Consider the following 26326-nt stretch of genomic DNA (forward strand, 5'->3'; position numbering starts at 1 on the left):
CCTCCGATGATCAGGGATTGAGTAATTTAATAATATGCCATTTAGCAGACGCTTTTATCCAAAGCGACATACAGTCCACATGGGTGGTCCCGGGGATCGAACCCACTACCTTGGCGTTACAAGCGCCGTGCTCTACCAGCTGAGCTACAGAGGACCACAAAGTAAAAATGGGGTGTAAAATCACTGATCTACAAATAGTATTCCCTGCTAATAGTCTTTGTTTAATTAAGATTCGTATGCTGCCCCTCCCCTGGTTTAGGACACCCCCCCCACCAAAAACGAATGCACAACCAGACATTGAATGATTGATTGGAGACCACTTGTGTCAATTACAAAGCATTTCCTAGGATTTTCTGCCTGCATCAAACCCAGTGGATAATGCTGGAAATATAAGTCAATACATGTATTTAATTTTTTTAACGCCTGGTCCTACCAATGATGTATATAAACCCTGGATTGCTGCTATGAATCCCGTTAACTTCTGCCAAGGATTAAAACAATTACATCACAACAATGTTTGCAGCGATCATTGTCAACAACAACATCTAGGAAATGTCCTTTTTAATCTATCTCTGTTCGCAGGTCATTAATCTGCGATGGATTAAATCCCCTCCAGAGTCAGGAAGGGACTTATTTATGAAGATATGCATCCAGCCACAGATCGCCTGACTTCTTCAGTGACCTGGGGAGGAACAGAGGTGGATAACAAACCAGGTAAATCACATAGGAGCCTGAGAGCAGCAGGTATCACCTTATGATGTACAATGTATTCCCAGAGGATAGCACTTAAAAGTATTCATTAAAACTACTGCATACCCCTGGATAAGTAGTGGTATATGTGAGGTTACCACTTACCTGACAACATCAGTGATGCCTTTCTGCAAAGTCTTGACCTCATAGGGAACTCCATGTTTCTCACACAAAGCACGCACCAGAGGAGCCACCAGGTGGTAGTTATGACGGGGCATGGTAGGAAACAGACTGGGAGGGAGAGGGGGGGTGAGGGGGACAGACAGAGAGAGAGAGAGAGAGAGAGAAAGAAAGAGGCAGGCAGAGAGAGAGGGAGGGAGAGACAGAGAAAGGGGTGGAGGAAGGTGAGAGAGGGAGGGAGAGGGAGGGAGAGAGAGGGAGGGAGAGAGAGAGAGAGGGGTGGAGGAAGGTGAGAGAGGGAGGGAGAGGGAGGGAGAGAGAGAGAGGGAGGGAGAGAGAGAGAGAGGGGTGGGGGTGGAGGAAGGCGAGGGAGAGACAGAGAGAGAGGGAGGGAGAGAGAGAGCAGACGCTATCAGTTTCTCAGAGAAACCTCAGTTTCTGAGTAGGATTGTATCGATATTGTATCTAAACACTATTACGAGATACAGTAATTAGTACAAAACAACTGTTAAGTTATATTTAAGATCAAATGAAGCTGCAAACTGCTTAAACTATTACCTACTTTATTATGTCAATGACCTTATAAATACAATATATGCTGTTGACACAGACAACAGTAAAGTGTGATATTTGTTTCACTTACTGGTGTTCAATCTGAAAGTTGAGGTGTCCGCTGAACCAGTCGTTGAAGGGTGACTGTTCAATGTTGCAAGTAGCACTCAACTGAGACAGGAGACAGAAACACATTATAGCACCCTCTACTGGAGAACTACGGATAGCACAGCCCCAGAAAACACACCAGGGCCTGTATTCACAAAGCGTCAAGAGTAGAAGCGTTGATCTAGGATCAGTTTAGCCTTTTAAGATAATGATGAATAGGATTGTAAGGACAGGGGGGACCTATTCCTAGACCAGCACTCCTTCTCCAAGACGCTTTGTGAATATTAATGACACGTTACCTGCATGGTGAGCCAGTCCTGGCGTCTCTCGTGATCCATCTCCATAGGAAGATGACTCATCTGGGTCACCCAAACAAACCAGTGGCTTTCCAAAAACCTATATACAGTACAATATTCAGCCACAATATTATGTTCAATTCTTACATCAAGCACATCATTGTTGTTGTTTTCTATACTGTAGATAGTTTGAATACAATTAATGAATGAATCAGTGAGTGAGTGAGCGAACCAGCGAATGAATGAACGAATCTTTCAGCTCCCTCTCAGTTCATACTTTACCTGACGAAGCTGATCAAGGCTACTGAGCCAAAGAAACCAAAGAAGGGGTAGTAACAGCAGAAGAAGCGGAGGTAGAAAGTCATCGACCACGCCAGATCCTTCACAGGAGACAAAGATTGGTATTATGGACAGACATTATCACCTCCAGGTGTTAGCATAATCATATATTTACAGGTGTGTCTCTCTCTCTCTCTCTCTCTCTCTCTCTCGTGGAAGCTTTATGTTCCACATAGGAATGAAGAGGATTAAGTATACGTTTAGTTGGTATGAAATCTCACCACCCAGTCCCGTTGTGAAAACATGGTCCGAAATATCTGGATGTTGAAAAACACTGGAATAATTAGTGGAGGTCCAACTGAGAGACAGAAGGAAAATACTACATAGGTATACATACATACATACATACATACATACATACATACATACATACATACATACATACATACATACATACATCAGCCGTCTATCTATTGATTTTATGTGTTCAATGGAAGTTAATGTGATGCTATACAGAAATTCATGAAACTTACTGAGGAAGAAGTACTTGTGTTGGTGATGGTAAGGCATGTACTTCAACTTCTTTATACCATACTGCAATAGACAGAGACAAGGAGTCAGATGGATCTTACACAGAAGCACTAATACCGTTTCAACACTACAGAGCCAAACCGTTACATGGTTATTTCATGAATATTACATTAATTTAATTAACTATTACATTCATATTATTACATGAATTCATACATTATTATTCAAATATAACATGGAGTCAGATGGGTCATAAAGCACTAAGGTTGCGGGTTCAGTTCCCGCAGGGATCACATTCACAGATCCATTATAGTGATAACTACCTCTACAGGCTGTTTGTCTCCCAGGACGAAGACATGCAGTGAGTTGATATCAGGATCTTTACTAAACACGTTGGGTTTAGCGTGGTGCTGGAAGTGACGATGGTTCCACCAGTTGGCAGAGGCACCCTGGAAACACACAGCTACTGTTACGTATCACTGGTAAACACAATTACACTTACTGTAACTTCCAACTGTTGGGACACTACACTAAATAAGGCTAATGGATAGCAGTGAACTTGGAAATGTAACACTGCTCTTGTGAATGTAGGAAAGTGAAAGGGCCAGTTTCCTGAACACAGATTAAACCTAGTGCTGGAGTAAAATGTACTTTCAAAGGAGATTATTCATTGAGAATGGTTTTCAGTCCAGGACTAGGGTTAAGCTGTGTCCGGGAAACTGGCCCAAAGAGTAGCCTAAAGAAACAGTGTTGTCAAATGTCTAACCATTGTCCAGTAGCTTACCTTTAGATGTCCAACCATTGTCCAGTAGCTTACCTTTAGATGTCCAACCATTGTCCAGTAGCTTACCTTTAGATGTCCAATGACAAACTTGTGCAGTTTGTGATTCCAACTGGATTTCTTGAAGACTGACAGGTGGCCGAAGTCATGCTGCAGCCAGCCAGCCTGGGACTGAGAGGAAAAAAGAAATGCAGAGTGTGAATGGTGTCTGAACGGTGGTTCGGTAACACTATGCCTAACCTTTACCCTAACCCCACCAACCCTATCCTTAATCCTAACCTTAACCTTTCCCCTAACCCTAACCATATGCCTAACCCCACCAACCCTATCCTTTCCCCTAACCCTAACCTTAATCCTAACCTTAACCTTTCCCCTAACCCCACCAACCCTAACCTTAATCCTAACCCTAATCCCCTAACCTTAACACTAACCTTTGATCCCTATACCTAACCTTAGAATCTGCCTGTCAAATATCTCCTTCTGCTTCCTAATAATACTGTAATGGTACCTGAGACGTGGCCAGCATGAGGGAACAGAGCAGTGTGAGGCTCCAGCTGGTCCCCCAGACCCAGAGCAGGCCCAAAGCCAGGGCCTCTAGTAGCAGGATGTGGCCCAGGTAGAGGCTGAAGAACAGGGGGCGGGCACGGAGGAGTCCCTCTCTCTCCACATGATCACGCAAGGCCTGGAAGTCCTGCACCAGTGCTGCCTGTATGGCGTAGAGGTGATCAATAATAAATAAAGATGTATGAAGTAAGGGGTCTTTCTCAATTAAACTGTTATTGATTCGAGGAGGCGAGGTGACAGGATGCGAGGAATTGCAGAAAGACAAACTGTGATAAAGCCAAGATGAACCAGGAGGAAGGTGGATGATGGTAGAGAGATGAGAATTGAGGGAGTGGAGGAGAGGAGGAGGACAGGAGAGGAGGAGGACAGGAGAGGAGGAGGACAGTGTAAATAATGAAGAAGAAGAAGAAGGAAATAGGAGTAACAGAAAGCTGAAGAGTACCAGGATAAGATGTAAGACTCCTGAATAGGTAAACAGACAGCGGGCAGCGGGGCATCTGGGCACATAGACAGGCTGGTATAATGTGCCCTAGTTATAGTAGATAACTGAAGATGCCACACTACATCTGTAGGAGGTAAACCTTGTCTTGAAATATCTCCATACACATCACACCTGCTCTTATCACAGTCGTAGAAAGTACCATTCTGCACAGCATTCTGTCTGAGTAGCATGGAATTCCCTATTAGCAAGAGAAAGATTGGCCTCACATTGGTCCCCGGGTCCCTTCCTAAACCTACAGTATGTTAGAGTGGGCGTGGTGCTATGTCAGATGGAGAGATGCTTTAGGCTTCACATTCTATGTTTCATTATGTAGCCTACAGCGATGTATGTTATGGGCGTGGTGCTGTAGAGGGAGATGGAGAGAGAAAGATAGGCATCCTCACATTTTTCCCCTGGTCTTGGCTGGGCTCTGTGGGTGCCAGCGCTCCAATCAGCAACGGCTTCAGAAACTTCCGGACAAAATTAGGATCGGGATGGAAGGCGGAAAATGCTTCCTAGAAATCAGAGATATAGATGAATCTGTGTTGTTTAAGAGAAATACATACAAATGTCCTCTCAGTAAAAATAAATAACAATTAATTCACTGTGAGATTAGTTGAGAGATTATCATGATATTAGGATCCATAAATGTACAATCCACTAACATCTTGTGTAATATGTCATACAGTGACAGACTACTAAACATTTCTAAACCTACAACATTATAACATTTGCAACAGTCTTATTGGAATAGCTTGAGAACATTTCACCAACAACTTCCATAGTTAGGCTACTGACCGTGGCATCTTCTCCAGCAAAGTGACTGATGACCCTGATGCCCCCCGGGTGTCTCTTCACCCACTGGGTAATATTATAGACCTTCCTGTCGATGACCAACCACTGATCGCCTCTGTGGGAGTGCCTCTGGACCTCTTCCCAGGTGTAGACTGCACTGCCACCTCCCCCTCCACCGGGCCCACCCCTGTCACCCTTGGCCGGCTCGCCTGACTCCGTCTGCTGGCCTCCGCCCCCCATCCTCGGTTCTCTCTGCTCCACTCACACCGTCGCTTTGTCGGCTGCGCTCTGTTGAGTCTGTCCAACTGAAGCACACTGAGGACTAGTCAAATGCAAGATACAGGGAGGGAGTCAGGGAATGGAATCAGATCATGCTGTCTGAGCCAAGCCACACCTACGTGGTGAAATGGTGTGATTCTTCTGCAGTTTGATGTTTATTGGTATGAGTCTTGTCCTGGAGGCAGAACTGAGCGATTTCTGCTCGATGGTCCAGCTTCAAAGTAAGTGAAAACTGGCTATATTGTAAGTAAAAATTAATGAACAAAATTTGCTTTTTGGTCTTAATTTAAGGTTAGGGTTAGGTTTAAAATCAGATTTTATTACTTTGTGGCTGTGCCAGCTAGTGACCACTTTGCAGAGCTGCCTCCAGAACAAGATACATGACGAAAAACGCTAACCTGCGATTCTTCTGCCAGAGGGAAGGGAGATGTTTTCCAGACAGCGTTGTACAACAAAATATGTTGCTCAATTGATTTGCTGAAAATATCGAATGACGAATACCTGTAGAGGCGCAGGAATGTTAGCCAGTCTATGGCCTATAATGCTGTGGAGTTTCTATTCTAAGAACATCGAAGCCATTAAATATGTTGCTCAATTGCTCAAAATATCTAATAACGAATACCTGTAGCATTCTGTATGGAGTTCCTATTCTAATCTGTTGAGCATCGATGCAATTTAGCACGATGTTTATTTGTAACACTATATTATAATGGAGACAAAGAGCATTGAAATGTTCTCATCAATAAATAATAAAGAAAACGGAGATGCGCCATTGTTTGGCCATGGACTCCTCTTCCATTCCGCATATGTTTGCCGAGTTTTATATGACACACAGTACAAACCTTTACGACCGTTTCATTTTGATGTCTTTATAATGACAGACATTATAAAATGGAATAGTCCATTGGCGTGTCAGCCCTTACAGAAATTCCCAGGCTACATGACATTACATTAAATTAGGCTATATTGTTATCAAAATATAACGCAATTACACAATGATGACGTGAATACAGAATGAATAGAATAGCTGCACTTACCAACATTTCCAGATGTGCAATCCTCTCTCTCTCTTTCTTTCCTCGCTCCTTCTCTTATTCATACAAATACGTGTACTTGTTTTTGATCACCCGTCTCATCATGTATCCAATCAAATCATCAGTAGGCTACTAACGGTCTCTTTCGTTACATAACACCCGATTGCACTCGGTCAATCAATCACCCACTCGTTCACTATACAATTCCATGCCGATCATTCGAGTCTCTCCTCCAATGGGGTTATTTCACTGGACCGCTGGCATATCTGCAATTGGTTTACAACAGCCCTTCCGAATAAAAAAAAAAGTCCGGCCCTATCAATCTGATTGGCCTTCAGGACTTTCAAAGGCTTGCCTATTCCAACCAATCAGGACGCTCTTGGGCTCCCTCGGGCTGTTGCGAGAAGAAGAAAGGCCTTGACGTTTTCTCCAACTAAAGTTTTCCATTTAATACTTCACTTTAGCTACATACGTGAACTTTTTAGAGATCCATCACTCCACTCCGTTCAGCACATTTAACATTATGTATTGATCATCATCTAGTGTATAGAAGTGAACTAAATCAAACATGATACCCCTGTTACAGTCTACCGTCCATAAGGTATTAGTGTACTGTGTTACAATCTACTGACCATAAGGGTTAGCTAAGGTATAGCGCGTGGCCTTTGGACATGAATGAAAATGAGTAAAGTTCTTGTTTTGCGTTTCCATTTTCATTCCCCCGCACCTACACCTCACACCAGCAGCATCCACCAGTCACACACACACAAAATAAGAATACACTTTCATACACTTCATTAAAACTTTGCTGTACTGACTAACATCAGTAAGATGACCAGACTACCACTATCATATGGAGCAGCGCGTTCTTACTCGACTGAGGCTTTGCTCACAATTTTCTTTCTCTGAGCAGGCCCTGATATCCTGATGCCAAGGCACGTCTTAATTACATGAATAGACAATTACAGCTGAAGGACAGAACTACATAAAATGAAATAATACACAACATTAATAGACAGGTACAGAACTACATAAATTAGATATATAAAAAAAAGGACAATAGAGCCTCACAGTGGTGGTGTCATAATTACCCATAAAACCTTGGGGTCAAACAGGGAAATGGTTCCAATCGTTTTCCCACCATTCATGTTTCCCATAGGGGATTTTAGAAACACTGAAACAACGAATGGTGGAAAAACGATTGGAACCATTTCCATGTTTGACCGCTAGGTTTTATGGGTATTATTAACTCATACTGTTGTAAACTGAGCAAAAATATAAACTAAACATGTAAATCGTTGGTCCCATATTTCATGAGCTAAAAAAGAAATACACAAAAAGCTTATTTCTCTCAGATTTTGTGCACAAATTTGTTTATATCCTTGTTAGTGAGCAGTTCTCCTTTGCTAAGATAATCCATCCACCTGACAGATGTGGTATATCAAGAAGCTGATTAAACAGCATGATCATTACACAGGTGCACCTTGACACAATGACACAGATGTCTCACGTTTTGAGGGAGTGTGCAATTAGCTTGCTGACTGCAGGATTGTCCACCAGAGCTGTTGCCAGATAATTTAATGTTAATTTCTCTACCATAAGCCACCTCCAACGTTGTTTTAGAGAATTTGGCAGTATGTCAAACCGGCCTCACAACCGCAGACCACGTGTAACCACGCCAGCCCTCCACATCCAGCTTCTTCACCTATGGGATCGTCTGAGACCAGCCACCCAGACAGCTGATGAAACTGTGGCATTGCACAACCAAAGGATTTCTGCACAAACTGTAAGAAACCGTCTCAGGGAAGCTCATCTGCGTGCTTGTCGGCCTCACCAGGTCCTTGACCTGTCTGCAGTTTGCCGTCGTATCCTACTTCAGTGGGCAAATGCTCACGTTCGATGGCCACCGGCACACTGGAGAAGTGTGCTCTTCACAGATGTACCGGGCAGATGGCGTCATGTGGGCGAGCGGTTTGCTGATGTCAATGTTGTGAAGAGATGTCCCATGGTGGGGTGGGCAGGCATAAGCTTTCGGACAACGAACACAATTTCATTTTATCGATGGAAATTTGAATGCACAAAGATACCTTGACAAGATCCTGAGGCCCATTGTCGTGCCATTGATCCGTCACCATCACCTCATGTTTCAGCATGATAATGCATGGCAATACACAATTCCTGGAAGCTGAAAATGTCCCAGTTCTTCCATGGCCTGCATACTCACCAGACATGTCACCCATTGAGCATGTTTGGGATGCTCTGGATCGACGTGTACAACAGCATGTTTCAGTTCCCGCCAATATCCAGCAACTTCGCACAGCCATTGAAGAGGAGTGGGACAACATTCCACAGGCCACAATCAACAGCCTAATCAACTCTATGCAAAGGAGATGTGTCGTGCTGCATGAAGCAAATGGTGGTCACACCAGATACTGACTGGTTTTCTGATCCATGCCCCTACTTTTTTTTTTAAAGGTATCTGTGACTAACAGGAAGGCCCTCAAAATTGTCAAAGACTCCAGCCACCCTAGTCATAGACTGTTCTCTCTGCTACCGCACGGCAAGCGGTACCGGAGTGCCAAGTCTAGGTCCAAAAGACTTCTCAACAGCTTCTACCCCCAAGCCATAAGACTCCTGAACAGCTAATCATGGCTACCCGGACTATTTGCACTGCCCCCCCACCCCATCTTTTTACGCTGCTGCTACTCTGTTAATTATTTATGCATAGTCACTTTAACTCTACCCACATGTACATATTACTTCAACTACCTCAACTAGCCGGTGCCCCCGCACATTGACTCTGCCCCGGTACCCCCCTGTATATATAGCCTCCCTACTGTTATTTTATTTTACTTCTGCTCTTTTTTTCTCAACACTTTTTTGTTGTTGTTTTATTTTACTTTTTCATTAAAAATAAATGCACTGTTGGTTAAGGGCTGTAAGTACGCATTTCACTGTAATGTCTGCACCTGTTGTATTCGGCACATGTGGCCAATAACATTTGATTTGATTTGATTTGATTTGTATTCCCAGTCATGTGAAATTCATAGATTAGGGCCTAATGTATTTATTTCAATTTACTGATTTCCTTATATGAAATGTAACTCAGTAAAATGTTTGAAATTGCTGCAGGTTGCGTTTATATTTTTGTTCAGTGTAAATTTTAAATAAGAATACACACTTTCATATTCTTATGCCTTAGCAATCCATGCAAATGTACTCATAATAACGGCTACATAAATGTTGTTACAGTTGCTTACTGTTACAATTGCAGGACCTGATCCTAAATACTGTTGAAGTAATATGGCTACAGGTTTATCCAGGCTCTGTCGTAGCCGGCCGCGACCGGGAGACCCATGGGGCGGCGCATAATTGGCCCAGCGTCGTCTAGGGTAGGGGAGGGAATGGCCGGCAGGGATGTAGCTCAGTTGGTAGAGCATGGCGTTCGCAACGCCAGGGTTGTGGGTTCGATTCCCACGGGGGGGTATGAAAAAAAAAAAACTGTAAGTCGCTCTGGATAAGAGCGTCTGCTAAATGACTAAAAATTTAAAAATGTAAAATGTTTATCTGCCTCACCTAAAGCCCATTCTGGTGGGAAGTTGCTATAGACCACCAAGTGCTAACAGTCAGTATCTGGATAATATGTGTGAAATGCTTGATATTGTATGTGATATCAACAGAGAGGTATATTTTCTGGGTGACCTAAATATTGACTGGCTTTCGTCAAGCTGCCAACTCAAGAAAAAGCTTCAAACTGTAACCATTGCCTACAACCTGGTTCAGGTTATCAGTCAACCTACCCAGGTAGTTACAAACAGTACAGGAATTAAATCATCAACATGTATTGATGACATCTTTACTAATGCTGTAGAAATCTGCTGTAAAGCAGTATCCAAATCCATCGGATGTAGTGATCATAATATAGTAGCCATATCTAGGAAAACCAAAGTTCCAAAGGCTGGACCTAATATAGTGTATAATGGTCCTGCAAGAGGTTTTGTAGTGATTCCTATGTTGATGATGTAAGAAATATTTGCTGGTCCGTGGTTTGTAATGAGGAGCAACCAGACTCTGCACTTGACACATACAGTGGGGAGAACAAGTATTTGATACAATCAATCAATCATTTTTATTTTATATAGCCCTTCTTACATCAGCTAATATCTCGAAGTGCTGTACAGAAACCCAGCCTAAAACCCCAAACAGCTAGTAATGCAGGTGTAGAAGCACGGTGGCTAGGAAAAACTCCCTAGAAAGGCTACCTACACTGCCGATTTTGCAGGTTTTCCTACTTACAAAGCATGTAGAGGTCTGTCATTTTTATCATAGGTACACTTCAAATGTGAGAGACGGAATCTAAAACAAAAATCCAGAAAATCACATTGTATGATTTTTAAGTAATTAATTTGCATTTTATTGCATGGCATAAGTATTTGATCACCTACCAACCAGTAAGAATTCCGGCTCTCACAGACCTGTTAGTTTTTCTTTAAGAAGCCCTCCTGTTCTTCACTCATTACCTGTATTAACTGCACCTGTTTGAACTCGTTACCTGTATAAAAGACACCTGTCCACACACTCAATCAAACAGACTCCAACCTCTCCACAATGGCCAAGACCAGAGAGATGTGTAAGGAGATCAGGGATAAAATTGTAGACCTGCACAAGGCTGGGATGGGCTACAGGACAATAGGCAAGCAGCTTGGTGAGAAGGCAACAACTGTTGGCGCAATTATTAGAAAATGGAAGAAGTTCAAGATGACGGTCAATCACCCTCGGTCTGGGGCTCCATGCAAGATCTCACCTCGTGGGGTATCAATGATCATGAGGAAGGTGAGGGATCAGCCCAGAACTACACAGCAGGACCTGGTCAATGACCTGAAGAGAGCTGGGACCACAGTCTCAAAGAAAACCATTAGTAACACACTACACCGTCATTGATTAAAATCCTGCAGCGCACGCAAGGTCCCCCTGTTCAAGCCAGCGCATGTCCAGGCCCGTCTGAAGTTTGCCAATGACCATCTGGATGATCCAGAGGAGGAATGGGAGAAGGTCATGTGGTCTGATGAGACAAAAATAGAGCTTTTTGGTCTAAACTCCACTCGCCGTGTTTGGAGGAAGAAGGATGAGTACAACCCCAAGAACACCATCCCAACCGTGAAGCATGGAGGTGGAAACATCATTCTTTGGGGATGCTTTTCTGCAAAGGGGACAGGACGACTGCACCGTATTGAGGGGAGGATGGATGGGGCCATGTATCGCGAGATCTTGGCCAACAACCTCCTTCCCTCAGTAAGAGCATTGAAGATGGCTCGTGGCTGGGTCTTCCAGCATGACAACGACCCGAAACACACAGCCAGGGCAACTAAGGAGTGGCTCCGTAAGAAGCATCTCAAGGTCCTGGAGTGGCCTAGCCAGTCTCCAGACCTGAACCCAATAGAAAATCTTTGGAGGGAGCTGAAAGTCCGTATTGCCCAGCGACAGCCTCGAAACCTGAAGGATCTGGAGAAGGTCTGTATGGAGGAGTGGGCCAAAATCCCTGCTGCAGTGTGTGCAAACCTGGTCAAGACCTAGATTAATGAAACGGGATCCTGGTTACATAAATGGTGAATTACGCAATTACCTGCTGAGGGTGTTAGCTTCTCATATAAGGTCAATACTAATTTGCTGAGGGTGACCGCTTAAATGAAAAGGCAAACTCAGCTCCATCGTTCATTGAATCAGATGGCTCATTCATCACAAAAGCCACTGATATTGCCGACTACTTTAATGATTTTGTTCATTGGCAAGATTAGCAAACTTAGGCAAGACATGCCAGCAACAAAATGCCGAACCTACCCATCCAAGTATAACTGACCAAATTATGAAAGACAAGCGTTGTAATTTTGAATTACGTAAAGTGAGTGTGGAAGAGGTGAAGAAATTATTGTTGTCTATCAACATTGACAAGCAACCTGGGTCTGACAACTTGGATGGGAAATTACTGAGGATGATAGCGGACTATATTGCCACTCCTATTTGCCATCTCTTCAATCTAAGGCTACAGGAAAGTGTGTGCCCTCAGGCCTGGAGGGAAGCAAAAGTAATTTCGCTACCTAACAACAGTAAAGCACCTTTTACTGGCTCAAACAGCCGACCTATCAGCCTGTTACCAACCCTTAGTAAACTTTTGAAAAGAATGGTGTTTGACCAGATACAATGCTATTTTACAGTAAATATATTAACAACAGACTTTCAGCACGCTTATAGGGAAGGGCATTCAACATGCACGGCACATACACAAATGACTGATGATTGGCTGAGAGACATTTTTGATAAAAAGTTTTGTTTTGTTAGACTTTTGACATTATCGATCATAGTATTCTGCTGGAAAAACGTACACTACCGTTCAAAAGTTTGGGGTCACTTAGAAATGTCCTTGTTTTCGAAAGAAAAGCAATTTTGTTGTCCATTAAAATAACATCAAATTGATCAGAAATACAGTGTAGACATTGTTAATGTTGTAAATGGCTATTGTAGCTGGAAACGGCTGATTTTTAATGGAATATCTACATAGGCGTACAGAGTCCCATTATCAGCAACCATCAGTCCTGTGTTCCAATGGCACGTTGTGTTTGCTAATCCAAGTTTATCATTTTAAAAGGCTAATTGATCATTAGAAAACCCTTTTGCAATTATGTTAGCACAGCTGAAAACTGTTGTGCTGATTAAAGAAGCAATAAAACTGGCCTTCTGGAGACTAGTTGAGTATCTGGAGCATCAGCAATTGTGGGTTCGATTACAGGCTCAAAATGGCCAGAAACAAATAACTTTCTTCTGAAACTCGTCAGTCTATTCTTGTTCTGAGAAATGAAGGCTATTCCATGCGAGAAATTGCCAAGAAACTGAAGATCTCGTACAATGCTGTGTACTACTCTCTTCACAGAACAGCGCAAACTGGCTCTAACCAGAATAGAAAGAGGAGTCGGAGGCCCCTGTGCACAACTGAGCAAGAGGACAAATACATTAGAGTGTCTAGTTTGAGAAACAGGCGCCTCACAGGTCCTCAACTGGCAGCTTCATTAAATAGTACCTGCAAAACACCAGTCTCAACGTCAACAGTGAAGAAGCGACTCCGGGATGCTGACCTTCTAGGCAGAGTTGCAAAGAAAAAGCCATATCTCAGACTGGCCAATAAAAATAAAAGATTAAGATGGGCAGTCTGAGATATGGCTTTTTCTTTGCAATGGCAACTGTGTCATTCAGCTCATAAATTAGCTACATTTGGAGTTTCCTCCTCGCTAAGGCTTCAAGTTAATCCTTCACCTCAACAACTGTGATGGAGTTTCCAACCGTGTTGGAGTTTCATCCAGCTAAAGTTTCAATTCAATCCTTCACTTTAGCTACATATGTGGACTTTTGAAATCCATCACTCCACTCCTTTCAATAAATTGTAATGTCTTAAAGTCTACCGACCGTAAAGGGCTAGCTAAGGTATAGTGTAATGTGTTGAAGTCTACCGACCGTAAAGGGTTAGCTAAGGTATAGTGTAATGTGTTAAAGTCTACCGACCCTAAAGGGTTAGCTAAGGTATAGTGTAATGTGTTAAAGTCTACCGACCGTAAAGGGTTAGCTAAGGTATAGTGTAATGTGTTGAAGTCTACCGACCGTAAAGGGTTAGCTAAGGTATAGTGTAATGTGTTAAAGTCTACCGACCGTAAAGGGTTAGCTAAGGTATAGTGTAATGTGTTAAAGTCTACCGACCGTAAAGGGTTAGCCAAGGTATAGTGTGATGTGTTAAAGTCTACCGACCGTAAAGGGTTAGCTAAGGTATAGTGTAATGTGTTAAAGTCTACCGACCGTAAAGGGTTAGCCAAGGTATAGTGGTTGGCCTTTGGACCAAACTCCCTTGATATGGAGTTTCCTCCTGTTCTCGTATGAAGTTGTCGTTTTACATTTCCATTTTCATTCCCCGCAGCACAACCAGTCACACACAAATTATTAAATAAGAATACAATTTCATACACTTCAGTAAAACTTTGCTCTACTGACTAACATCAGTAATATGACCAGACTGCCACATCATATGGAGCAGTACGTCCTTACTCTACTGAGGCTTTGCTTACAATTGCTTTCTCTGAGCAGGCCCTGATATCCTGATGCCAAGGGCACATCTTATCTTGAACTTTAACCCAAACACCTGATGTGCTCAGGAGGGAGATGCTACAAGCTATTTAGGTCAGAGGCGTTGTGCTGCGATGTGCTGTTTTATTGCTTGAGTGATTTGAGATGGCAGGGAGTTCCATGCTATCACGGCTCTATATACAGTATTACTGTGCATTGCCTTGAATTCATTTTGGCTTTAGGGACTATGAAGAGACCTTCAGTTACATGCCTTGTGCAATATGAATGTCTGTCAGAGCTGTATGTTGGTTGATTGAATCGACGGTTTTGGAGTTTTTAACACATTCATATTTCTAACAAAAAGGAGAAGTGACGCAGACAATCTCTCCTATGCTTTGCACCAGGAAGTGTTAACATGCATTTTGTTGGCATGAGCTCTCTTGGAACATTGCAGGGCAAGACGTGCTGTTCTGTTCTGAGCCAGCTCCAGCTTTATGTCTTTTGGACCAGGTTACCGGGCAGTAGTCAAGATATGATACAGCTATAGCCTGTAGGACTTGTTTGGTCAGTTGTGGTGTTGAGAATGCTGAGCATCTCCTTATCACAGACAGGCCTCACCCCATCTTGACAACAAATTGAATCGATATGCCTTGACCATAACAATTTACAGTCTAAGGTGACACCAAGAAGTTTAGTTTCCTCAACTTGTTCTATAGCCACATTTTTCATAACCGGATCCAGCTTGTACCAAATACTCTTAGTCTTAGATATATTCATTAAATTAAATTATAAATAATTAAATAAATGTAATATTTATTGCTGGCCACCATTCTGAAACTAACTGTTGCAGTGATTTCACTATCTGTGGCCGCTGATAAGTATAGGGTTGAATCGTCGGCATACATAGACACACAGGCTTTGTTTAAGGCCAGTGGTAAATCATTAGTAAAAAAAAGAAAACAGTAATGGGCCAAGACAGCTTCCTTGTGGAATTCCACACTTTACATGTATTACATTAGAGAGGCTTCCATTGAAGAAAACCCTCTGTGTTCTATTAGTCCTAGTGCTCCTCTGTAGCTCAGCTGGTAGAGCACGGCGCTTGTAACGCCAGGGTAGTGGGTTCGATCCCCGGGACCACCCATACACAAAAATGTATGCACGCATGACTGTAAGTCTCTTTGGATAAAAGCGTCTGCTAAGTGGCATATTATTATTATTAGATAGATAGCTTTTGATCCATGATATGGCAGAGGGTGTAAGACAATAACGCATATGTTTTTCTCCGCTAACAGATTATGGTGAATGATATCAAAGGCTTACACTGAAAATCCAAGAGTACAGCTCCCACCATCTTCTTCTTATAAATGTATATCAGCCAATCATCAGTCATTTGTGTCAGTGCAGTACTGTGACAAAGACGCAGGGAGTCAGGAAGCAGGTGCAGTCGGTGAGATAAAGACGCAGGGAGTCAGGAAGCAGGTGCAGTCGGTGAGATAAAGACGCAGGGAGTCAGGAAGCAGGTGCAGTCGGTGTGTTTAATCAGAACGAACCTAGAGAGAATACAAAAACAGGAGAAGCGTCTGAACATAAAAACAGGAAACAACACTGCCTGATGGGTGATGACAACAGAATGCTAAATAAAGGGGAAGTAATCAGGGTAGTGATGAAGTCCAGGTGTGCCTAATGATGGGGCGCAGGGGTGCGTAATGATGGGTTGCCAGGACCGGTGGTTAATAGACCGGCGACGTTAAGCGCCGGAGCGGGGGGAGCGGGAGTAGACGTGACGAGTACATGTAGAATGCCCTTCTCTATAGGCATGCTGAAAGATTGTTGTTAATTTGTTCATAGAGAAATAACATTGTATTTGGTCAAACACAATTATTTCTAAACGTTTGCGAAGAGCCGGCAGTAGACTTATTGATCTGCTGTTAGAACCAGAAGTGCCCGCGCTTTACCATGTTACCTTGACAACCCAAACATACATGGTTGTCAAGCCCACAACCATAGTAATCACACCACATATTACTAATAGGAGCTATCACATACACTTTACATGATGTATCCATGGAGATGGAGGAATCATGACTTTAGCTTCCCTTCTTGGGTAGCGGAATTAGTTTAGCTTCGCAGCAGGTCTGGAGGCAGGCCCGGTCCTGGCCGATATTGTGCCCTAGGTGAGACAAAATAAAATGGACACCCTCCTCCTATCCCGCAAAGTAGAATAGTAGCCTAGGCTATACAGTGTCATCCCACAATGCACTTTTATGAAAGTCTATCAATGTGGTTTGCAAAACAGGCAGTTGCATAGGCTTTATTGTCCTGATACCTGACAAAGACTTAAGACCAGGGGTTGGAACCGGTTCAGGGAACAGAACGTTTCTACCTTTTGAGTTTGGATCCCGAGATGCGGTTGGTATCAGTTGCTGGGACCGCTACTATCTATCCAGTGATCCTGCCGACCAAGGCCGGGTCTGAGGAGCTGTTTGGCTCAGGAGCTAGCCTAGCTGCTGGCTAGCTGCCTATCAAGCTAGCAAGGTTTTCTTGAGGGCTTGAACCATAACAGAGACCATGACAAAGACCAAAGCCGGCGGGAGTACCGTTGAGGACAGTGGTGTCTCTCTATCACAGGTGAAATATCTTTTAAACTAACAAAAATAGTTAAACAACAAGAAAACAGCATCAAGTGTTTTGTCCAACTACTGAAGAATGGACGACCTGACCAGAGAGGTCCAGGACCTGAAGAACAGTTTGCAGTTCTCCCAGGGTCAGCTCGATGAGTTGAAACAGGAGAATGGCAAGATGACAGCAATCTGTAAGTCATTGAGAGAGGACATCAGTTCTGTATGTGAATTCATGATAACAATGACGTAGAAATCAGATTATCTCGAGGGACAATCAAGGCGGAACAACATTGTTCTGGACGGAATTGCAGAATCTCCACATGAGACCTGGACAGAGTCTGAGGACAAAGTGAGGGAAATGATCTCGGAGAAACTGAAGATGGACCACAAGAAGATTGAAGTGGAGCACGCCCACAGGACTGGAAAACCCACCACTGGCCCAGGTGACAGGCTCAGGCCAATAGTGGTCAAGTTGCTGAGGTTCAAGGACAAGGTAGCTTTTCTGGAAAGAGCCAAGAACTTGAGAGGAACGTATATCTTCCTCAACGAGGATATCCTGAAGCTGTGCACCAGAAGAAGAAAGAATTTTGAATGCTTAGCAGGACATGAAAATGGTCCAATTCACACACTTATCAAGAGAACATCCCTGGTCATCCCTACTGCCTCTGATCTGGTGGACTCACTAAACACACATGCTTTGTTTGTAAATGATGTCTGAGTGGTTTGTAAATTATGTCTGAGTGTTGGAGTATGTCCCTGGCTATCTGTAAATAAATAAAAACAAGAAAATGGTGCTGTCTGATTTGCTTAATATAAGGAATTTTAAATGATTTATACTTTTACTTTTACTTTCGATACTTAAGTATTTTTTTAGCAATTACATGTACTTTTGATACTTAAGTATATTTAAACCAAATACTTTTAGACTTTTACTCAAGTAGTATTTTACTGGGTGACTTTCACTTTTACTTGAGTCATTTTCTATTAAGGTATCTTGGCTTGCAGGTCGCAGTTGTAAATGAGAACTTGTTCTCAACTGGCTTACCTGTTAAATAAAGGTGAAATAAATAAATAAAAAATCTTTACTTTTACTCAAGTATGACAATTGGGTACTTTTTCCACCACTGATACTATAGGCTAGTTATCACGTTTCACGTTGGATTTATTACCTCAAAAAGGTAAGACTTGTTTTTAATTCTGTGTCGCTCTGCACACCAGTAGTGGTGTGTGGGTAAAATCACTGGACGCAAAGATAAGAATCTCTGGATTAACTATGTTAGCTAAATTTAGTAATTAATACATTTACATTTTTTTTACATTTACATCATTTAGCAGACGCTCTTATCCAGAGCGACTTACAAATTGGTGCATTCAACTTATGATAGCAAGTGAGACAACCACTTTTTTTCTTATTTTCTTTATGGGGGGGTGGGGGAGAGGGGGGGGGGTAGAAGGATTACTTTATACTATTCCAGGTATTCCTTAAAGAGGTAGGGTTTCAAGTGCCTCCGGAAGGTGGTCAGTGACTCCGCTGTCCTGGCGTCGTGGGGGAGCTTGTTCCACCATTGGGGTGCCAGAGCAGCAAATAGCTTTGACTGGGCTGAGCGGGAACTGTGCTTCCGTAGAGGTAGGGGAGCTAGCAGGCCAGAGGTGGATGAACGTAGTGCCCTCGTTTGTGTGTAGGGTCTGATCAGAGCCTGAAGGTAAGGAGGTGCCGTTCCCCTCACAGCTCCGTAGGCAAGCACCATGGTCTTGTAGTAGATGCGAGCCTCAACTGGAAGCCAGTGGAGTGTGCGGAGGAGCGGGGTGACATGAGAGGACTTGGGAAGGTTGTAGGGGTTTAATGGCACAGGCAGGGAGCACAGCCAACAGCGAGTTGCAGTAATCCAGACGGGAGATGACAAGTGCCTGGATTAGGACCTGTGCCGCATTCTATTATTATATTTATATTATTATATTATATTATTATTATATTATTATATTATATTATATTATTCTATGTAAGGTAGGGTCGTATTCTGCGAATGTTGTAGAGCATGAACCTGCAGGATCGGGTCACCGCTTTGATGTTAGCAGAGAACGACAGGGTGTTGTCCAGGGTCACGCCAAGGCTCTTTGCACTCTGGGAGGAGGACACAATGGAGTTGTCAACCGTGATGGCGAGATCATAGAGCGGGCAGTCCTTCCCAGGGAGGAAGAGCAGCTCCGTCTTGCCGAGGTTCAGCTTGAGGTGGTGATCCGACATCCACACTGATATGTTTGTCGGACATTTAGAGATGCGATTCGCCACCTGGTTATCAGAAGGGGGAAAGGAGAAAATGAATTGTGTGTCGTCTGCGTAGCAATGATAGGAGAGACCATGTGAGGATATGACAGAGCCAAGTGACTTGGTGTATAGAGAGAAGAGGAGAGGGCCTAGAACTGAGCCCTGGGGGACACCAGTGGTGAGAGTATGTGGTGCGGAGACAGATTCTCGCCATGCCACGTGGTAGGAGCGACCTGTCAGGTAGGACGCAATCCAAGAGTGAGCAGCGCTGGAGATGCCCAACTCGGAGGATGATGGTCCTCTGTAGCTCAGCTGGTAGAGCATGGCGCTTGTAACGCCAAGGTAGTGGGTTCGATCCCCGGGACCACCCATACACAAAAAAAACAAATTATGCACGCATGACTGTAAGTCGCATTGGATAAAAGCGTCTGCTAAATGGCATATTATTATTATTATTATGGTTCACAGTATCAAAGGCAGCGGATAGGTCTAGAAGGATAAGAGCAGAGGAGAGACAGTTAGCTTTAGCAGTGCGGAGAGCCTCCGTGACACAGAGAAGAGCAGTCTCAGTTGAATGACCAGTCTTGAAACCTGACTGGTTTGGATCAAGAAGGTCATTCTGAGAGAGATAGCAGGAAAGTTGGCTAGAGACGGCACGCTCAAGAGTTTTGGAGAGAAAATAAAGAAGGGATACTGGTCTGTAGTTGTTGACATCGGAGGGATCGAGTGTAGGTTTTTTGAGGAGGGGTGCAACTCTCGCTCTCTTGATGACGGAAGGGACATGGCCAGCGGTCAAGGATGAGTTGATGAGCGAGGTGAGGTAAAGGAGAAGGTCTCCAGAAATGGTCTGGAGAAGAGAGGAGGGGATAGGGTCAAGCAGGCAGGTTGTTGGGCGGCCGGCCGTCACAAGTCGCAAGATTTCATCTGGAGAGAGAGGGGAGAAAGAAGTCAAAGCATAGGGTAGGGCAGTGTGAGCAGGACCAGCGGTGTCATTTGACTTCATAAATGAGGATCGGATGTCGTCAACCTTCTTTTCAAAATGGTTGACGAAGTCATCCACAGAGAGGGAGGAGGGAGGGGGAGGAGGAGGATTCAGCAGGGAGGAGAAGGTGGCAAAGAGCTTCCTAGGGTTAGAGGCAGAGGCTTGACATTTAGAGTGGTAGAAAGTGGCTTTAGCAGCGGACACAGAGGAAGAGAATGTAGAGAGGAGGGAGTGAAAAGATGACAGGTCCGCAGGGAGTCTAGTTTTCCTCCATTTCCTCTCAGCTGCCCGGAGCCCTCTTCTGTGAGCTCGCAATGAGTCGTCAAGCCACGGAGCAGGAGGGGAGGACCGAGCCGGCCGGGAGGATAGGGGACATAGTCAAAAGATGCAGAAAGGGAGGAGAGGAGGGTTGAGGAGGCAGAATCAGGAGATCGGAGGGAGAAGGATTTAGCAGAGGGAAGAGATGATAGGATGGAAGAGGAGAGTAGCGGGAGAGAGAGAGCGAAGGTTGCGATGGCACATTACCATCTGAGTAGGGGCAGAGTGAGTAGTGTTGGAGGAGAGCGAGAGAGAAAAGGAAACAAAGTAGTGGTCGGAGACTTGGAGGGGAGTTGCAGTGAGATTAGTAGAAGAACAGCATCTAGTAAAGATGAGGTCAAGCGTATTGCCTGCCTTGTGAGTAGGGGGGGACGGTGAGAGGGTGAGGTCAAAAGAGGAAAGGAGTGGAAAGAAGGAGGCAGAGAGAAATGAGTCAAAGGCAGACGTAGGGAGGTTAAAGTCACCCAGAACTGTGAAATACATTGGCTAAAGTTATACATTGGCTAAAGTTGTATAAATTGACAATACTGTGAACTGTCTTGGGCAAGTTATACATTGAAAATGCCTTTTATCTAGCTAGCTCAAGGTTAGCTAGTTAGCATCATTAGCCTATCTAGCTGTATTTTAGTCTGTCTTTTTGAGAGGTTTTAAAGATGGACTGATTAGCATCCCCTCTTGAGTCAACAGTGTACTTACTTTACTGCGGGAGTCTTCTCACCTCTCAACTAGGTCAGCTGTTTCAACCTGGAACACTATTCTGAGTCTCATCACCTCTCAACTAGGTCAGCTGTTTCAACCTGGAACACTATTCTGAGTCTCATCACCTCTCAACTAGGTCAGCTGTTTCAACCTGGAACACTATTCTGAGTCTCATCACCTCTCAACTAAGTCAGCTGTTTCAACCTGGAACACTATTCTGAGTCTAATCACCTCTCAACTAAGTCAGCTGTTTCAACCTGGAACACTATTCTGAGTCTCATCACCTCTCAACTAAGTCAGCTGTTTCAACCTGGAACACTATTCTCCTGCTTTGGTCTATTTCAGTCACTGCAGGAAGTCCTGAAGAGCAGGAGTGTGTGCAGGCTTTTGTCCCAGCCCAGCTCTAACACCTGAATTAAATAATCAACATACCAAATCACCCAACCTCAACCCAATTGAGATGGTTTGGGATGAGTCGGACCGCAAAGTGAAGGAAAAGCAGCCAACAAGTGCTCAGCACATGTGGGAGCTCCTTCAAGACAGTTGGAAAAGCATTCCAGGTGAAGCTGGTTGAGAGAATGCCAAGAGTGTACAAAGCTGTCATCGAGGCAAAGGGTGGCTACTTTTAAGAATCTGAAATATAAAATATATTTTGATTTGTTTAACACTTTTTTGGTTACTACATGATTCCATATGTGTTATTTCATAGTTTTGATGTCTTCACTATTATTCTACAATGTAGAAAATAGTAAAAATAAAGAAAAACCCTGGAATGAGTAGGTGTTCTAAATCTTTTGACTAGTACCCTTTATATATATTTATTTTGCTAAAAAATCTAAAAACCTGTTTTTGCTTTGTTATTATGGGGTATTGTGTGCAGATTGATAAGGGGAAAAAAACAATTTAATCAATTTTAGAATAAAGCAGTAACGTAACAAAATATGGAAAAAGTCAAGGAGTCTGAATACTTTCCAAATGCACTGTATATATGCAAAAGTATGTGGACACTCCTTCAAATTAGTGGATTCAGCTATTTCAGCCACACCCGTTGCTGACAGGTGTATAAAATCAAACACACAGCCATGCAATCTCCATAGACAAACATTGCCAGTAGAATGGCCTTACTGAACAGCTCAGTGACTTCCAACGTGGCACAGTCATAGGATGCCACCTTTCCAACAAGTCAGTTCGTAAAATTTCTTCCCTGCTAGAGCTGCACCGGTCAACTGTAAGTGCTGTGATTGCGAAGCGGAAACGTCTAGGAGCAACAACGGCTCAGCCGCGAAGTGGTAGGCCACACAAGCTCACAGAACGGGACCGCCGAGGGCTGAAGCACGTAGATCGTCTGTCACTCACTACCGAGTTCCAAACTGAAACGTCAGCACGATAACTGTTAGTCGGGAGCTTCATGAAACGGTTTTAACTATAACTGTTAGTCGGGAGCTTCATGAAATGGTTTTCCATGGCCGACCAGCCACACACAATGTTCTTTGCAGTGATAAATCATGCTTCACCATCTGGCAGTTCGCCAGACGAATCTGGATTTGGCGGATGCCAGGAGAATGCTATCTGCCCGAATGCATAATGCCAACTGTAAAGTTTGGTGGAGGAGGAATAATGGTCTGGGGTTTTTCATGGTTCGGGCTAGGCCCTTTAGTTCCAGTGAAGGGAAATCTTAACGCTACAGTATACCGACTCCATATTAATGCCCATGATTTTGGAATGAGATGTTCGACAAGCAGGTGTCTACATACCTTTGGTCATGTAGTGTATGTAGAGTTGAAGTCGGAAGTTTACATACACCTTAGCCAAATACATTTAAACTCAGTTTTTCACAATTCCTGACATTTAATCCCAGTAAAATTCCATGTCTTAGGTCAGTTAGGATCACCACTTTATTTTAAGAATGTGAAATGTCAGAATAATAGTAGAGAGAATGATTTATTTCAGCTTTTATTTATTTCATCACATTCCCAGTGGGTCAGAAGTTTACATAGACTCAATTAGTATTTGGTAGCATTGCCTTTCAATTGTTTAACTTGGGTCAAACGTTTCAGGTAGCCTTCCACAAGCTTCCCACAATAAGTTGGGTGAATTTTGGCCCATTCCTCCTGACAGAGCTGGTGTAACTGAGTCACGTTTGTAGGCCTCCTTGCTCGCACACGCTTTTTCAGTTCTGCCCACATATTTTCTATAGGATTGAGGTCAGGGCTTTGTGACGGCCACTCCAATACCTTGACTTTGTTGTCCTTAAGCCATTTTGCCACAACTTTGGAAGTATGCTTGGGGTCATTGTCCATTTGGAAGACCCATTTGCGACCAAGCTTTAACTTCCTGACTGATGTCTTGAGATGTTGCTTCAATATATCCACATAATTTTCCTTCCTCATGATGCCATCTATTTTGTGAAGTACACCAGTCCCTCCTGCAGCAAAGCACCCCCACAGCATGATGCTGCCACCCCCGTGCTTCACGGTTGGGATGGTGTTCTTCGGCTTGCAAGCACCCCCTTTTTCCTCCAAACATAACGATGGTCATTATGGCCAAACAGTTCTATTTTTGTTTCATCAGACCAGAGGACATTTCTCCAAAAAGTACGATATTTGTCCCCATGTGCAGTTGCAAACCGTAGTCTGTCTTTTTTATGGCGGTTTTGGAGCGGCCTTTCAGGTTATGTCAATATATGACTCGTTTTACTGTGGATATAGATAATTTTGTACCTGTTTCCTCCAGCATCTTCACAAGGTCCTTTGCTGTTGTTCTGGGATTGATTTGCACTTTTCGCACCAAAATACGTTCATCTCTAGGAGACAGAACGCATCTCCTTTCTGAGCGGTATGATGGCTGCGTGGTCCCATGGTGTTTATACTTGCGTACTATTGTTTGTACAGATGAATGTGGTACCTTCAGGCATTTGGAAATTGCTCCCAAAGATGAACCAGACTTGTGGAGGTCTTGGCTGATTTATTTTTGATTTTCCCATGATGTCAAGCAAAGAGGCACTGAGTTTGAAGGTAGGCCTTGAAATACATCGACATGTACACCTCCAATTGACTCAAATTATGTCAATTAGCCTATCAGAAGCTTCTAAAGCTATGACATCATTTCCTGGAATTTTCCAAGCTGTTTAAATGCACAGTCAACTTAGTGTATGTAAACTTGTGATACAGTGAATTATAAGTGAAATAATCTGTCTGTAAACAATTGTTGGAAAAATGACTTGTGTCATGCACAAAGTAGATGTCCTAACCGACTTGCCAAAACTATAGTTTGTTAACAAGAAATTTGTGGAGTGGTTGAAAAACGAGTTTTAATGACTCCAACCTAAGTGTATGTAAACTTCCGACTTCAACTGTATGTATATGTGTATATATAAGAAATAGACTGTATAGTGAGGTAATTTCCCACAGTGAAAGTTCCCTTATATGAGCTACGATGATAATATTTGTGTGAACTCCTCAGAATTGTAATCTGTGGGTGTCACTGAGTAGGCTGATCCATAGGTAAGGCTGTACTGTGCATATAAGTATAACCCCAATGCAATTCTGAAGTCTTGATGAATCCACCTTGCGATTTCAACAGTTGTTTTCTTTTTTTGTGTTAAATTTTAACCAATTATTGTATTTTGTTTAATTTATATAACAACATTCCGACCTTGTTAAGCATTATCTAGTCTAAATATGGCATGTTTCCGCTATTTTAATCCGTTTGCATCACTTTCAACGTGGGACTTTATTTTGAAGGCGAACTCCACTATTGCGGCTAATCCTTATTGTGGCTCAAAGTTCTGGAGGTGAAATGAAAGTAAACAACTATTGATTTAGAACCATGGAGAGTTACTTCAAGTCGCAAAGAAAAAACGGGAGCTTCCACCACAGCACCATTTCAACTTCAACATCATCAAATCACCTATGCTTAGTCTTAACATAGTGACAACTAAAACATACCAAAAAACGATTTAGTCGACTCTTGCTCGACTCCCAAAACACAGACGCGCAAACATGTTCTCACCAAGTCATTAGTCCTACTAGGAAGACTACATTTGCGTTCAAGAGGACATGATCCTGATGCATCAACTTAGCCTAGAAAAGGAGGTGAGGTGGGTTGTTTGTTTGCTTCACGCAGGTGTGAATGCCGAAGTCAGTTGTATGGAGCCAATTTCACGCGCTATGTATTGAATTTAAAATAAAATAATTCGTAAACATGAAAAATAAAGGTGAAAATGTAAACGATTTTTCGAGGTGAAATAACTGATGTTGAAATCAAAAACCAAACAATTGAAAGCAACATTTATAGAAATGTTAACAAAAATAATGACATCAAAAACAAAACCCGAAAACTTGCAAGCAACTAATTTTAAAGCGAGAGAAAAACTCTATAACAAATGATTACAAAAATTATTTGAAAACGAATGCCCTCTGTAGCTCAGTTGGTAGAGCATGGCGTTTGCAACGCCAGGGTTGTGGGTTCGATTCACACGGGGGGGCAGTATGAAAATGTATGCACTCACTAACTGTAAATCGCTCTGGATAAGAGCGTCTGCTAAATAATGTAAATGAATGCAAAAATCGTTTTCAGTTAAACTTTCCCAACAACCAGTCCTATTGAATTCATTTGCCTACGCTCTTGCCTGCATTTAGCACCTTTTGGTTTCGCTACTCATATCTTCGTTTTCGATGTCAGATTTTTTGCTTTTACTGCCAGTTTTGTTTTTTAGTTTTTTCGTGAAGGGCGGGGTTTAGACGTGAGTGACGGTTAATCTTAACC

The 26326-nt window shown here is 43.1% G+C and overlaps 1 protein-coding gene across 3 annotated transcripts; it reads right to left on the reverse strand.

Moving 5' to 3' along the window:
• Positions 1-200: 200 nt before the first annotated feature.
• Positions 201-6784, reverse strand: LOC121540762 (acyl-CoA Delta-4 desaturase). 3 transcript variants are annotated; one of them, XM_041849836.2, is made up of 14 exons: positions 6574-6784; positions 5935-6037; positions 5261-5562; positions 4867-4977; positions 3926-4123; positions 3487-3588; positions 2960-3085; positions 2639-2699; positions 2387-2484; positions 2109-2206; positions 1830-1926; positions 1514-1593; positions 856-981; positions 201-682 (listed from the first exon to the last, which is right to left on the reverse strand). In XM_041849836.2, the coding sequence occupies exons 3-14, from the start codon at positions 5495-5497 to the stop codon at positions 631-633; spliced, it is 1386 nt and encodes a 461-aa protein (XP_041705770.2). In that variant the 5' UTR covers positions 5498-5562; positions 5935-6037; positions 6574-6784; the 3' UTR covers positions 201-630. The 3 variants fall into 3 exon arrangements, with proteins under 3 accessions (XP_041705770.2, XP_041705769.2, XP_041705771.2); XM_041849835.2 differs by having other exon boundaries at positions 5261-5579; positions 6574-6783; XM_041849837.2 differs by having other exon boundaries at positions 2387-2463; positions 5261-5579; positions 6574-6780.
• Between the last annotated feature and the right edge of the window lie 19542 nt (positions 6785-26326).

Source organism: Coregonus clupeaformis, chromosome 26, assembly GCF_020615455.1.
Source record: "Coregonus clupeaformis isolate EN_2021a chromosome 26, ASM2061545v1, whole genome shotgun sequence".
NCBI lineage: Eukaryota > Metazoa > Chordata > Actinopteri > Salmoniformes > Salmonidae > Coregonus > Coregonus clupeaformis.